The sequence below is a fragment of the Talaromyces proteolyticus genome (assembly GCF_021365285.1).
Source record: "Talaromyces proteolyticus strain PMI_201 chromosome Unknown BGW36scaffold_4, whole genome shotgun sequence".
In the NCBI taxonomy this organism is placed as follows: domain Eukaryota; kingdom Fungi; phylum Ascomycota; class Eurotiomycetes; order Eurotiales; family Trichocomaceae; genus Talaromyces; species Talaromyces proteolyticus.
This window is the reverse complement of record NW_025764280.1, coordinates 1616766-1630280: the sequence shown is the minus strand read 5'-3', so window position 1 is coordinate 1630280 and position 13515 is coordinate 1616766. Positions and strand designations below refer to the sequence as shown.

Genomic DNA, 13515 nt, shown 5'->3' with positions numbered 1-13515 from the left:
AATCAATATCTATATATATATGTGCATACGCTGATACCAATATCTAGCAATCAATATTCAACTCAACCATGTCAATAACACACATATTGAAGTATTCACAGAACAAGAAGAGAACAGAACAGAAACAAAGCTCTAGTTTTATTTATCCTTCCTCGCTAACCCATGCTCTTCTTCGCCAAGAACAGAAATGGTCATGATCAATTTTTCTTTCGCGTCCCCTTACATTTTCGCGCGCCCTGTCATCGACCCGTTTACGACCAGGGGTTGATGTTTGGTAGTACCACATTCTGCAGTTGACGCTGCGTTCGCGATGGCAGAAGAAGCTGAATAGGAGTGGGACTTTTTACTAGATTCTTTTATCATTGTTGTTGTCGTTGTCGTCGAAGGCTCGGGCTTTTCTTTCTCGTCCGGGCCTTCGTTATGAACTAATTCCTTGCCGGAATCTCGTCGGAGTCTTGAGCCCGGTTCGAGTTGGGAATCTAATACTGAAAAAGACGATGGCGCGACAATTGTCGACGATGATGATGTCGATGTGGTCGAGGTAGACGGGGAAAACATGTTCCATCCTTCACCTGGGAAGGATGAGGATGCTGGTGGCGGTGGTGGTTGATGATGGTGCTGGTAGTACGATGGCGATGCTGTGGCTGAGGAAGACCAGTCTTCTATTTCCACCACAGCAGGCAGAGGGGCCATAATACTGCCTTCCAGATCCAAACGCACACCAATCTGATTCCCAGCCAGCATGGTCCCGTTGAACGCGAGGACTGCTCGCTCCGCCTCATCGGCGGACTGAAACGTCGCCGTTGCGTAGTGACCGGGCCCTGAACTATGGTGTATCTGCTGATGCTGACCATTACCGCTGTCGTATGGAGTGATCTCGCAGTGTTCGATGACGCCGATTCCACGGAAATGCGTCTTGAGGGTTTGTACATCCACCCCTGGTCGGAGGTTATCAATGATGACGGTAGATATCGGCGGGAATGGGAATGTCCGGGGGATTGTGTTGGCGTAGGAGCTTGAAGTTGGATAAAGAGGGCTTTTGTGTGCTTCGAAAGTACATGGAAGGGGATGGTAACTTGGCTGATGATGGTGGAAGTAGGGGGGTGCGTGGATGAATAGTGGAGGAGGTTGTAACGCAGGGCCCATTCCGCCTGTGTATATGTGTTGCTGGGTTACTGGGAGGGTATTTGGGTAGTAGGGGTATTCGATTTGGCTGAAGGATGGTGAGAACATGGTGGCGGTGGGTGAGAAGGGGTGAGCTTCGGGGTTGGCCGTCCAGGGACCCGGAAGATATCCGGCGGACATGGTGGTAGGCATTGCTTGCGATGCTGGGGTCATATTCGCGTAATTCATGAGTGCTATCGGTACTAATGGTGCATAGCTTGATGGAGAAGGTGTTGCCAAGGGGCTCAGAGCGTGATTTATCAGTGCCTGGTAGATATTCGGCAAGTGGGCAGACTTACTCGGGGGTCACGGATGATGTCGATGCTGGAGTCTCGGTGACTGGGTTTCTAGAGACATTCGCACCAAATGACAGCGTTTGTGCTGTTGTCGAGGGGCTTCGTGTTGGCCCTGCTATGGGCATCGTTGGAGAGCTGGCTCTTGCGAGAGTGACCGTCAGGGCCTGCCCATTCCATCCATTCGCAGACAGCTTTCCTACAAACAATAGAGTCAGTAGGTATCTTTGGAATTTTCTCTTTACAGTGTACATGTAGAGATAGGTGTGGTAAACTGACGGAAAGTACGCCATGCCTCATCCTCGTTCTTGACAATGATCTGGCCTATCCCAGTCGGATAACCATGCTGGTCATCATAAACCACGGCTTGACGAATATGGAGCGCCGTCTGGCGGACAAAGTCCTTGAGCTCCTGCCAGCGGCAGTGTGCAGGAATCTGTAGGACAAGTCAGGATACCAATTTATCAAGAGGCAGTCGAACACTCACACCCTGGAGATACAGAACGAATTCCTCATCCCCGGCTTTTGTTCCACGACGGCCTTTTTCTTGTGGCGAAGGCTCCATCTCCGAAATTCAATTCCAGTCAGTTGGCGAGGCTTGAATTATTCTGCTGGAAGACTGTTGATGGACACGCTCTGTGGATGTCAATGTTGTTTCCTTGCGCGTATCATTACCTACTGGTCTCGTCTTCCCTGACAGCTGACATCTACACTCGCACAAAACCTCTAGCACAAAGTCGAAACTTAATGTTAGAGTTCCGGAAAGGCTCTGGAATAAATGTGGCGTCTGCAGATAATAGCCCTGGGATATAGAGTCCGATGACTAAGGATATAATATTGATTAGGGCATGGAGGCCGGTCTGTCGCAAGACCACAGTCAGCAGTGGATTGTATATAAAAGTCAAAAGACTGGCTCGCTCAGGAAAAATAAGCAAAGCGAACTACAGCGATTAGGACCAACGAGAGAGAAAATTATGGAAAACAAAAGGCTTGTCCCACAGAAACCCTGAGGAAACTGTCCAGTTCGTCATCCGCCACCTTCATGCAGCAGCTGGGCTGATCTTTTTTCCTGCTTTTTGCAAGGGTCTGGGCAAACACGCCTTTCCCCGAAAAAAAAAAAAAAAAGGAAAAGAAGGGAAGAAAAAAAGAAATCAAACCAATAATCCTCCATTGGTCACCAGGATAAACGAGTCTGTCTCTCCAATCAGGGTAGAAAACTCAGCTGCAGCCTCGTTTGAAACCCCGTCGGTGTATTTTCTTTTTTTTCTTTTCTTTTTCCTTCCGACGTCAACTGGTCAGATCTCCTGCAGCCATTCAAATCTATTTCTTCTCTAGTGTCATACTAATCAGGGTCTAAATGTCTGAGAAAGAGAGAAAAATAACCTGCAACAGTTTCTCTCATCCTTGCTCCGAATCGGGTCTCTCAGCAAAAGACTAAACGCAAATAGGTAGCTGACTATAGATTTCCAGGCCTCAGGGCGCAGTCTAAACTCGGACTAAACATTGCTTTTTTCTTTTCTCCGCTTCTCGCGTTGAGGGGACATGGGGAGTGGGAGGATGGTGGTCTGTGTGAGCGCTCGTTGATTTTCTATTTCGTATTTTTATTATCTTAGACTACTACTTAGATCCTGGGGAGGTCCACTAGAATCTTAGTACCATGTAGTATCATGTATATCAATTGATACTAGACCGGAAATGACTATCCGACCAACTATGATCTTAGTCCGGTCAATCTAACACAACATCAGTTGATGTACCCACGCCGCGTGGACTAGCTTTAGTAAAATGGCATATCACTATATCAGATCCGAGTTCAGCAGCCATGCAGGTACACGCTTATTCGGTTTTGCTCAGGCTGAAACAATCAAACAAACAACGATTATAATCTGATACAGCGAGTTTTCAACGAGTAGCTGGACATCTTGGGGAGCAAACGCACTTCTCTCGCGTATATACGTAGGTTTTCTGCTCATTTCCAAACACACATGATGCATGCGATGCCATCCACACCAGCAATCAGTGTACAGACAGCTGTCAACGTGCATTTGACATGTCCACGGCATCTTTCTTTCTTTCGGTCTCTCTTTCTTTCCTATGTCCGCTTACAACTCGCGATAGTGATATCCGTATCCACTCCTTCTATTCTAATTCCGGGCATTCCTCATCCTTTTCCAACACCAGAACCACCGGAGTTATTCAATAGCGGGGAGTAAATCTTTGTGTAGGTCATGCATAACTCGTTTAATTCACTACGTACTACGTATATACTCACTAGTAAACCGCGGCCGACCCAGATCCCAAAGTGACGGGTTGCAGGGGTCCAATCCTTATTCCCATCTACCGAGGCCTTTAATTCGCTCAGAGAAATTGAAAGCGTGTGAACGCGAAAGATCCCGGCTAACAACGTACTATGATTCGATCCCTCCTCGGGCGGTGATCCCATGGCGTACGCTGGGTGCAGGTCTGCGTCAATTAGGTTATAACTCATGTGAGGTATCACTTTCTGCACCACCTGGTTCAAACCAAGACCCCAATGTCGTTCCAAGCTGACAATTGGCTAGTCTTAGACTGAATAGTAATCAGCAATCTCATCTACGAGTATCCATATCAATTATGAAAAATAATTCGTGACGATAGCGGGAGTCTATTGGTCTAATGCAACACCGAATGACTATCATCTCCAAGAGCAAATCAGGCGTCTCCTTTACTATCCGATTGCTTTCAATAATTTCGATTCCATTCATACGGTATAGTATAGGTCGGTCAGCTGTTCCAGAATTTGCATACGATCAGTCATTCATATAGAAAAAGCCGGTTTACGAGGACATCGATCGTCGTTGCTGCGAAGTGGCGTTCAATAATGCCAGAAACAATAATTGCGGAGTGTCCGACAGTCTAGTGGGGTTGCAATGGATTATATGAAATAAAAGAAATAGGCGAATGTGAGTTTTCAATAGACGGGAGGTGTGTGCCCATCCAGCTATCAGACAAACTCAAATCCACCTTCTATATCTGCACAAGTCTCATATCAAATGCCATGCAGAGCCATACCATGCCATGCCATGCGAAATGAATGATACAAGGTATATGAGATGCATTGCATTGTGTGGGTAAATTTGTGACGTGCTATTGGCTGATCCTGCATATGCTTGCCAAAGCCATGGCTTAGCGCAGAGCAGTCGAGAGACCAGCTGGCCATGTCCGTTTCACCGCTTCGGCTGGACTGGGCAGTGTCAATGAAAAGGCTGTAGAGGTTATCGCCACTGGTGCAATTATTGAATCGGTGGATACGTGTCAATGAGTCTGCTGCCGTCGATAGGAAGCGTCGATATCCTTGTACGGATTTGTTGGTATAATAAGGTGGTGATATAACAAAAATGTATATACATATATGTATTCAAAGTAGCAGAGTCAGTGAGTGACGACCCCTGCAGGGTCAAGCGGTGTGCGCCGACATTCAACACAGCAGTCAACGTCGAACACAAGTAGAGAGCATATGCTGTATACCATTCTGTCTGTCTACCACCACTGCGTGGTTGTATCTCCATGGATTCAGCACTGATAGCACTGACAGCATGTATGTAATACGCAGCAGTCCAGTGTGTATACGTAGTAAGTCCGTCTGGAATGGCTGCATGCTTGCGTCTATTTAAAGAAACGACTGAAACGAAATGCCTCTGGGTTTCAGAGCTGACAATTCATTGTCATGGAATGCGAAGAATGGAGCTGATGCGTTACACAAACTGGGCGAAGCGAAGCCACGAAACATGCCGCACGAAACGCCTTTACCCTCCGTCGCCTCCGTTCATTTGCTCGACATCATCAAGACAATGTAGTAGCCTAATAGCAGGCTTGTGGTTGAATGCGTGGTTACGACTGCACAGAACAATTAGTTAATGTCGATGCAGAACAGCGTCTGATTGGCCAGCCTTAGATAATATTGTACACGTGATACCAGATTGTCGATAACGGCTAATTATACTGCTATAGATGAATTGGGCTGTCAGCAGATCGGCCATTCTTGTTGCAGTCATCGCAGTCTGAAATCTAAACACTTAGTTTGAGATTAGTTTGAGATTAGTTTGAGACATCTGGAAACATCAGTTGGTCGGTTGGGGTCCGAAAGGGCCAAAAGGCTAGAAGCCAAATACGCACTGATTGATAGCAGGATGACAGCGATGATAATAAGAATGGTAATAATATAATTGAGTCAAGATATGTTATATATGATTGCAACGCGCCGATGTGCAGAAGTATGGGTATCTCGAAAACATTTGGAGGGGTATGAAAATACAACGCTAGCGCCAAGAGCCAAGAGCCAAGAAGATCAAATGTAATAAAACAAACAGCTGTCCAGAACTGTATTGGTCCTGTCTGGGTGCCTATCTAAACAAACGCTCTAATAACATTCATTCCATGCACGTGCATAAATAGTTGATGATTGGGGTGCATGCCAGATGCTACCCCGCGTCGTGAAATGAATTCCCCTTTCGAAGTATCGTAATGAGTATGTATCTGTTGAGCAAATATAATCGGCTTGGTGCGCGGTCAAGGTGTTTGGTTGTGGAGTGATCTCGTGACGGCAGTATGTTCGAGAAACATCGCGAAATGCTCATCATTAACCTGAGGAAAATCCGTGTTGTGATGTAATGTACTCGGCCCGCGAGCGAATGCGTTGATTGGATGTCCGAATATCATCCTCCGATTCGAGGCGTAAAGCGCTGGTAAACGTGTGGTACGTTCTAGGAGCTATGGCCATCAGTGGTTGAAGCCAACCATGGAAGCGCAGCGGCTGCAGTAATAGGAGTTCATGCCGAATTGCACGACGCCCGGGGCAGGAGAGGATGAGGAGGCGTGCTGGATGCTGAGCGAGCGTTGGCAGCGAGAGCATCGCACAATGTCTAGGAAGCCGGAGGAATGCGACTCTGACGATGAGAGCGCCGAAGATGTAGAGGGCGCTTGCACTTGCAGCTGGACCGAGGGCGAGCTCATGATGGTGGATTGGTGCACCAAGTCACGAGGACTTGGTATGGCTTAGCCAGATCAATAGGAGGCAGTGGTGATGTTGATATGCGACGATATGGCAGGAGAGTTATGGCAGGAGGGAGGTGCAGTGAAGATAGGATGATCAGTGTAGAGAAGAATAGAGGAGAATATTTGCGAGGATGGGCTGAAACTTGAGAGCAACAAATAAATTAACTATTCTCTGAATCAGGATTGTCTTAGGAACCAACTAGGAACTATTAACCAACTAATCAGGTAATAGGCAGTTGAGGATCGCTGGCGCCACCGGATCCCACGGTTGTATTTAATCGTGCGTATTATGTATCGCTGGTACCGCCGTGTACAGTATGTATAACGTAAGCCATTATTGTTGTTGCCTGTACTTGTTTTTATTTTATATTTATATCTGTATATATATATATATATATATATATAAATATAAACAGTTAGTGTTAAACATTGTCGTAGACATTTACGTACATGTTTAAAGGCATGCTTATTCAGTACAAGTAGCGTGCCTCCTTGCAGACGGGCGCGCGCCTGCGTGTGCCATGACGTCACGGTACATGAGCGATTATCTTCCCTGTTACATTCTACAATAATCTACATTGATGCATGTAGAGGAGGGAGTACAGGGTAAATGAAGGAAGAATATGAGAATAGGAGAATATTGTTGGGTAGGCATAATACAAGCACCAATGCCCAATATCGAGTAACGAGCCCTTAGTCATTAGTACTGCCTAATTAGTAGTGTGCACAATCAATAATAATCGGTGATCGGCGGAGATGCCCGAGTCGCGTTTCACATGCGGCTGTTCTGTACGGTACATACCATAATACCGTATAACACTGAGTAATACTGAATAATCGTCTAGCGTCGATTCCGGCCGCCATGCCACTGTCCGCCGTCTCTATTCGTCGATGCGCCAGACAGGACTCATCATCGACTCGATCTATGATTATTCCTGGAAGGAGAAGATAAACCGGATTTGACGGTTGGGGCGCGCTAAAGTCACAGATGTAGAAGAGCAATTGGTGTTATATCGTACGATTATGGAAGAATAGGCTGGCTATATGTGAGCCAGTCCTGCAGCATATCGATTGATTACAGCAATTGCTTACATGTTGTGTCAATATTACTAACCCGTTCTATTTTTGTCAAGTCTATTATGCACATATTTATGTATCCAATGTGCGATGGACACTTATGACTGATACCTCAGGCCTATATTATGGAGCAGAATTTTAACACACAGCTGAATTAACAGCCAAATGATTGTTGTTCAACGAGTGAAGAGTATACGTGGAGTATCTGTATAGTGTGCAGTGTACAGTGTAGCTACGTCACCGCACAGCGTAGATGTATAAGGGTATGGAGGATGACGGAATCGTCTTCCACCACAACCTCATGCAGTCTTGCTACTCACCAATACAGGACTCTCTCCCCATTGACCGAGACTCGACCCGTCGATAGGCGCATTCTCGTCTGTGATCTCTACGGTTGGCTACACACCTTATCTCATGCATTCGCACACCATCAACTGATCCGACTCTAACCCCTCACAACCCCGCCCGACTTCTTCCCGCAACACCATCTCCTCCGCAAAACATGTCCGGCGCAGCCCCCAGTCTCTACAGCTTTCCGGATGTCGAGTCCTTGGCGCAGCAGCTTCGCAAATATGTCCTGAACCATCAAAACACCGCCCTGAACCGACACGGTTCCTTCCGAATCGCCGTTTCTGGCGGCTCGCTTCCACACACCCTCGCCAAAGCCCTTCTTGCTCCTGGAAAGGGCACTGCCGAGGACACACCACAGTTTGCCAAATGGGAGATCTTCTTTGCCGATGAGCGTGCCGTGGCCCTAGACCACCCGGACAGCAACTATCGCCTCATCAAGGACGAATTGCTCGACAAGATCCCGTCCAGTCTGGGCTCCCCCACTGTACACACCATTGACGCCGACCACGCCACGGATGACGATCCCACTGAACTGGCCGATCTATATCAGGACGACCTGAAGCGCACTTTCGCCGCAAAGGATAGCATCAAGTTCCCGGTCTTCGACTTGATCTTGTTGGGCGTTGGCCCAGATGGACATACCTGCAGTCTGTTCCCAGGTCATCCCCAATTGCGAGAGAAAGATGCCTGGGTGGTCGGCATCACGGACTCACCCAAGCCTCCACCCCGGCGAATCACCCTCACGCTGCCCGTTGTCTCACACGCCATCAGTATCGCTTTTGTGGCCACGGGTGGTGGGAAGAAGGATATTCTAAGGAAGATCTTTGATACTGAGGAGGGTCACGACCTTCCCAGTGGCCTGGTCAACGCAGAAGGCGGAGACAAGGTATCCTGGTTCTCAGACGATGCTGCGACAGAAAATGTGTCTTTCCCAAAACGTGCCAGTTTGTAGTCATTTATATGTGTGGTTGTTACATCGTGTTGTCAAAATGGAGATTATTCCAGGATAGCCATAGTTCTGGATCCTGCAATACATAGAGCTGCAATAAGATAACTACAAAAATACACCGTCAATTGAATAATAACAATAACAATAATATTTGAAAATGAATGAATATAAATGAAGATATAGATGTAAAGCATAGAAAATAGATGGCGCACTGACCGCCTGGTAGGCTTTAGCGGCCCGAACCATTCACCAACACCCAAAGGAGCATCCACATCAATCAATATTAAACTATACAACATGCAAAAGACCCTCCCTGCATAAGCTCGGCATGAGCGTTCTGCTATCAACTCTCCAAAGCTGTGCGAAATTTATCTCTAGCATGCATTCCGCGCCCGACCAATGCATGCCTCATTATTCCCTCAGCAGTGACTAGCTTCCTCCCCGTGCTCAAGATGTCTACAACACACAACGACCCCCCTAAACGCGCCGAAGAACGATCGAGGGTGCCTCTGCGACAGCCGCCCAGGACAACTGGAATTTCTTCTATACCTGCGCCAACCTTTGCCAACGCCGATGATGTCGCGAACAAGAGGAAGAGTCTCCTCCCGCAACGGAACATTTCCATGCGAGCTCGACGTACGGAGCAACCGCAAGGACAGGTCAATAATAGGAATATAAATGAAGAGGACCGGAAGCAACTGTCGTCGAATACAGTGTCAACGACACAGAAGCCTGCAAGAGACCCAACACCGTTATCATCGCATCGTGCTGGACAACCATACCCACAAGATACGATGAAGAAGGTACCCGAGGCTGGGAGAAATGTCTCTACTACTCGGACAAAAATTGACCACGGCAGTCTCTCGATGAGACCTCGTTCACCTTTAAAATCGCAGCAGAATGACGCCAAAGTATCTGCTCCTCCCGTCTCGCCCAAGAAAACTCAAATGCAGCGGCCATCACGACCCACACGATCTGCGTCTCTACGACAGCCATCGGCATCGCGGGTTGGTGTATCTGGGGAAGGAAAGGGTCATACGAGGCACCGCAGCCAGGTTCTGAACAGTAACACAATAACTTTGTCGGCTGGGCAAGCCACAAGGCAGCCGGAAAAGTTGGGGCCAGCTCTATTAAAGCCGCAGCAGCGGCCAGCCTTCAATACTTTTCAGCAACACTTTAGTCCTAAAAAGGAACGAGAGGCTGTGCGGCTGTCTGTCACTGAGAGTAACACTAGAAAGGCTGATAGTAGCATACCGGCTTCGCGGTCAGATGTCGCAGCTTTACAAACGGAGTTTTTACAAGTGTATCTCCTCTACTCGTCATCGATGCAGGAAGATGCAGAGTGGCGGTCAATGACAGAGTCCAAGTTACGGAAAAGGTACAATAAGGTGGCAAGTGCTTATCAGGGGCTACTGGCAGAGGAGAAAATCGCACAGCGACAACAAAATTTGAAAGCTCTCCATGATTGGTCGGTTGATTGCGACAACCCAGCAAATAGACTTGACTTTGCGACGCAAATACAAAGTCTTTCGCAGGTAATCCAGGAAGTTGCGCACTTAACGGAGGCCGACAGCGGACGCTACACACTCGTCATCGAAGCATTCGAGGACTGGCTAGCAAAGTTGGAGAATGTGAGGGAAAGTCGCAGAGAAATTCCCGGGTTTGATATGGACCCCGATCAGGTGCAATTTGTTTACCCAATGGACCGGGCGTGGCGAGACGAAGTAGACGCGTTGACGAGTAAAGCGGAATATTGCTTGCGAGGACTGCAGAATTTGGCCCTATTTGCTCTCGAAAACTCTCAACACGCCGACAGCTCTGCTTTGATGCAGATTGCTCGAGGCCATCGAGACTTTCTGATCCTGATGGTTGATGAATTAAAAGCAATGCGGGAGATAGAGTTGGAGGCTGTCACGCTAGAAAAGGCGTGGGTCAGTCGTGCTGCAGACCAATTACACACTTTGGAAGATGAACAGCCACGCCAGGTTAAACCTAGACAAGGAGCCTGGAAGTCGGCTTGACATGCTACGTACAAGCCTACAAGGTGTACGGTAAAGTACGCCAAACACCTGAGGCATCCTACATTAGCGTGGAATACTGAGCAAAACGAACTAAAAAGTTAAAAGACAGTTCACAACGGTATGCCTACTCCCGGGAATCCGATAGGTGCTTCACCAAAGATGGTATATAGGACATGAATTTATGGTCCTGCACATTACAGGTAGCTGGGAGAAAAGTGGTCTCTATCCCGAATCATCTGGGGGCATTTACATCGCGCATGGTGGCCATGTCATTTCCCCCTGTCAGAGACTCAATCTCTGTCTTGACATCATCAAAGGGGATAAAGTATCCAAGTTTAGCGCAGTCCCTCTCCCTTCATACCCCCGCTTGAGATTATTTTGATGGCCAAGTACCTTTCGCAAACACAAAGGAGCCTGAGTCTCCGATTTTGCAAAGGCCTCTCCAAGATTAGGAGAACGAACAGCCCATGCAGATACCATATTTATATGAGTCAGATGACATACGGTAGCTTAACGTCCACTTTGATGCTATGTAGAAAGCCTTTTGTAAAATGGAAGTCTGGCCATACTTGCCGACTATTTGGATTGATTCTTCATTCATTGAATCCAAGCTTTCAACCTCCCAAATCCTCAATGTGCTCTGTTCAGACAGGTCTTTGTGTTGCTTAGAAAAGACTTCGTTGGGACATAGTACAGACTGAGTGACATCAACAAGTACGATATCCTTTGCAGACCGAATTTGGAGGGCTTCCTGGTTTTGGGGTATTGAAAACCTGAACTTCTTCGTAGTTGTGACCGTCTATATCTTCATCTGATTATTTCTGACGTCTGGATAAATAAAATCGTATTCTTAGCCTGCCATAGCTCCACTGATATGGAATCTGAAAGTATAGACAAAATATATGCTTTTAGTTGAGGCCAGGCATCATCGTTGGTGTTTATTGCATCAATCCAAATCACATACTTAGGTTCTCTTCTGTGTTCATTTTCTGCTTGAAGGCTAATTGAAAGCATAGCTTGCCATAGACCTGGTCGTCTTTCAAGTATGGACAGAAGCTCCTCTTGGTATTTGTAGCCAGCATGCATATTCTTCTAAAAATAATCGAAATTTGGAGGAAAGTCCGTCAACTGTAATGAGTGTCACAAAGCTCGACTCCAAGGTGATATGAAGGGCTAGTGACGTTACGAACGACCTCGAGGATATCGACAAGAACCTTGGACTATGATCCAGAGTCATTTTTCTGTTGTGGATCATAGACATAGTCCACGATTAGATAACGGTGAATCTTATACACTTGTTTATCTTTGTCTTACATTCCCCCCCACCCCCTTTTTTTTGCGTTCAATGTGTCAATAACTGGCCCTCTACTGTCTATATGTATAAAATATAGAAGGTTAGAAAGTTATAGTCATATAATACATCGACGGTTTAATAGATATTTTTGATACTACGTAATTGGCTAGGAGATATTTACGTACAGAGAGCGGAGGCCTCGAGGGAGTTCTTTGCATTCTCCACCTACGGAGAACATCAATTCCTTAACGAAATTCCACCTTTCAAGTCTTCAGTGATACCAGAAGAGCACTCAAGATTCAAGTAGCTGGAACAAGCTTTCTTATAGCTAACGTAACGTCTTTCTTGTGTAGATCTTCAATAATCGAAGTGGTAGTAGGCTGAGCAATACGAACTATAAAGTTAAATAGACTTACACACCGGATGACTACGGTTGGAGTCTGGAATATCACAAACAGACGACTCGGGCCGGAATCCTTCCGAAGCTTCCGAGCAAAGTCAAACACTTCGCGTCGGCTCTGCTTTGAATGGCTGGAATTCTGAACGTGTCGGGCACACGGTTGGCTGGTAGCTTGTAATAATAAGCTGCTGCGGCCCGTGCAAACTGTCTAGTGAACTTCAATCAGCACTATCGCCGTATAGCGTATCGGCTCTGTGGCGCTTCTCACTGCTTGCCCATCGGGCGGTTCCCAGCGCTATGGACATTGGACAATAACGCCCCTAGAGACGAACTTACGGTGACCAAAAGCTGTCAGGTTGGCTCCATCGTGGTATTCGGGACCCGGGATCGCGCTTGATGTGAATGTTTGTACGTATATCTGGGGTCGATGGCATTTCGACCCTAGAAAACCTTTCAGCGTTTGGGATTTGGTGGACACCTGGACAGGATGTCTGGGAGAGGATCCATCTGATCGTCTCGAATCAGCGGCAGGTCACGCTGGCTAGTCACTTACGCTTCTGAGTCAGCGGCACATATGATCGTGAATCTGATTTTCCACCATATTCTGCAGCTCATCCACTCTGATTTGATGCTTCTCAGCATGCTTTTATCCCACTCCGTACATTAATTCGGTGCCCCGCAGAGGCTGAAAGCACCGCCCGTTCGTTAGGTTAGAGATAGATGTACCAGATTCGGAAGGGCGTTTCGCATAAATAATGGTGTCTAGGGCAGAACCGCAGTCAGCCCCAAGGAAAGAAATACGTCTACGCGAGCATCTGTTCTGGCCTTGCTCACGTAAGCTGAAAACCAGCAGACGCCTTTTCTCGCTGCTTCGAAACACCCTTTCTCCAATAGACGTCGGGTTAGTGCAACCCCCGGAATCACTGGTCCTA

The 13515-nt window shown here is 47.2% G+C and overlaps 2 protein-coding genes across 2 annotated transcripts; one reads left to right on the top strand and one right to left on the bottom strand.

Annotated features, from left to right (window-relative positions):
• Positions 1 to 219: 219 nt before the first annotated feature.
• BGW36DRAFT_425480 (uncharacterized protein) lies at positions 220 to 2022 on the bottom strand (the record flags this gene model as incomplete). The annotated part of the gene is made up of 4 exons (XM_046220118.1): positions 220 to 1408; positions 1464 to 1656; positions 1737 to 1893; positions 1945 to 2022. 4 exons carry the CDS (start codon positions 2020 to 2022, stop codon positions 220 to 222), a joined length of 1617 nt encoding a protein of 538 aa, XP_046074371.1.
• Positions 2023 to 8070: 6048 nt separating this feature from the next.
• On the top strand, positions 8071 to 10889 carry BGW36DRAFT_291156 (glucosamine-6-phosphate isomerases/6-phosphogluconolactonase-domain-containing protein; the record flags this gene model as incomplete). Its single annotated transcript, XM_046210819.1, has 2 exons — positions 8071 to 8863; positions 9247 to 10889. The coding sequence occupies 2 exons, from the start codon at positions 8071 to 8073 to the stop codon at positions 10887 to 10889; spliced, it is 2436 nt and encodes an 811-aa protein (XP_046074370.1).
• Positions 10890 to 13515: the final 2626 nt, after the last annotated feature.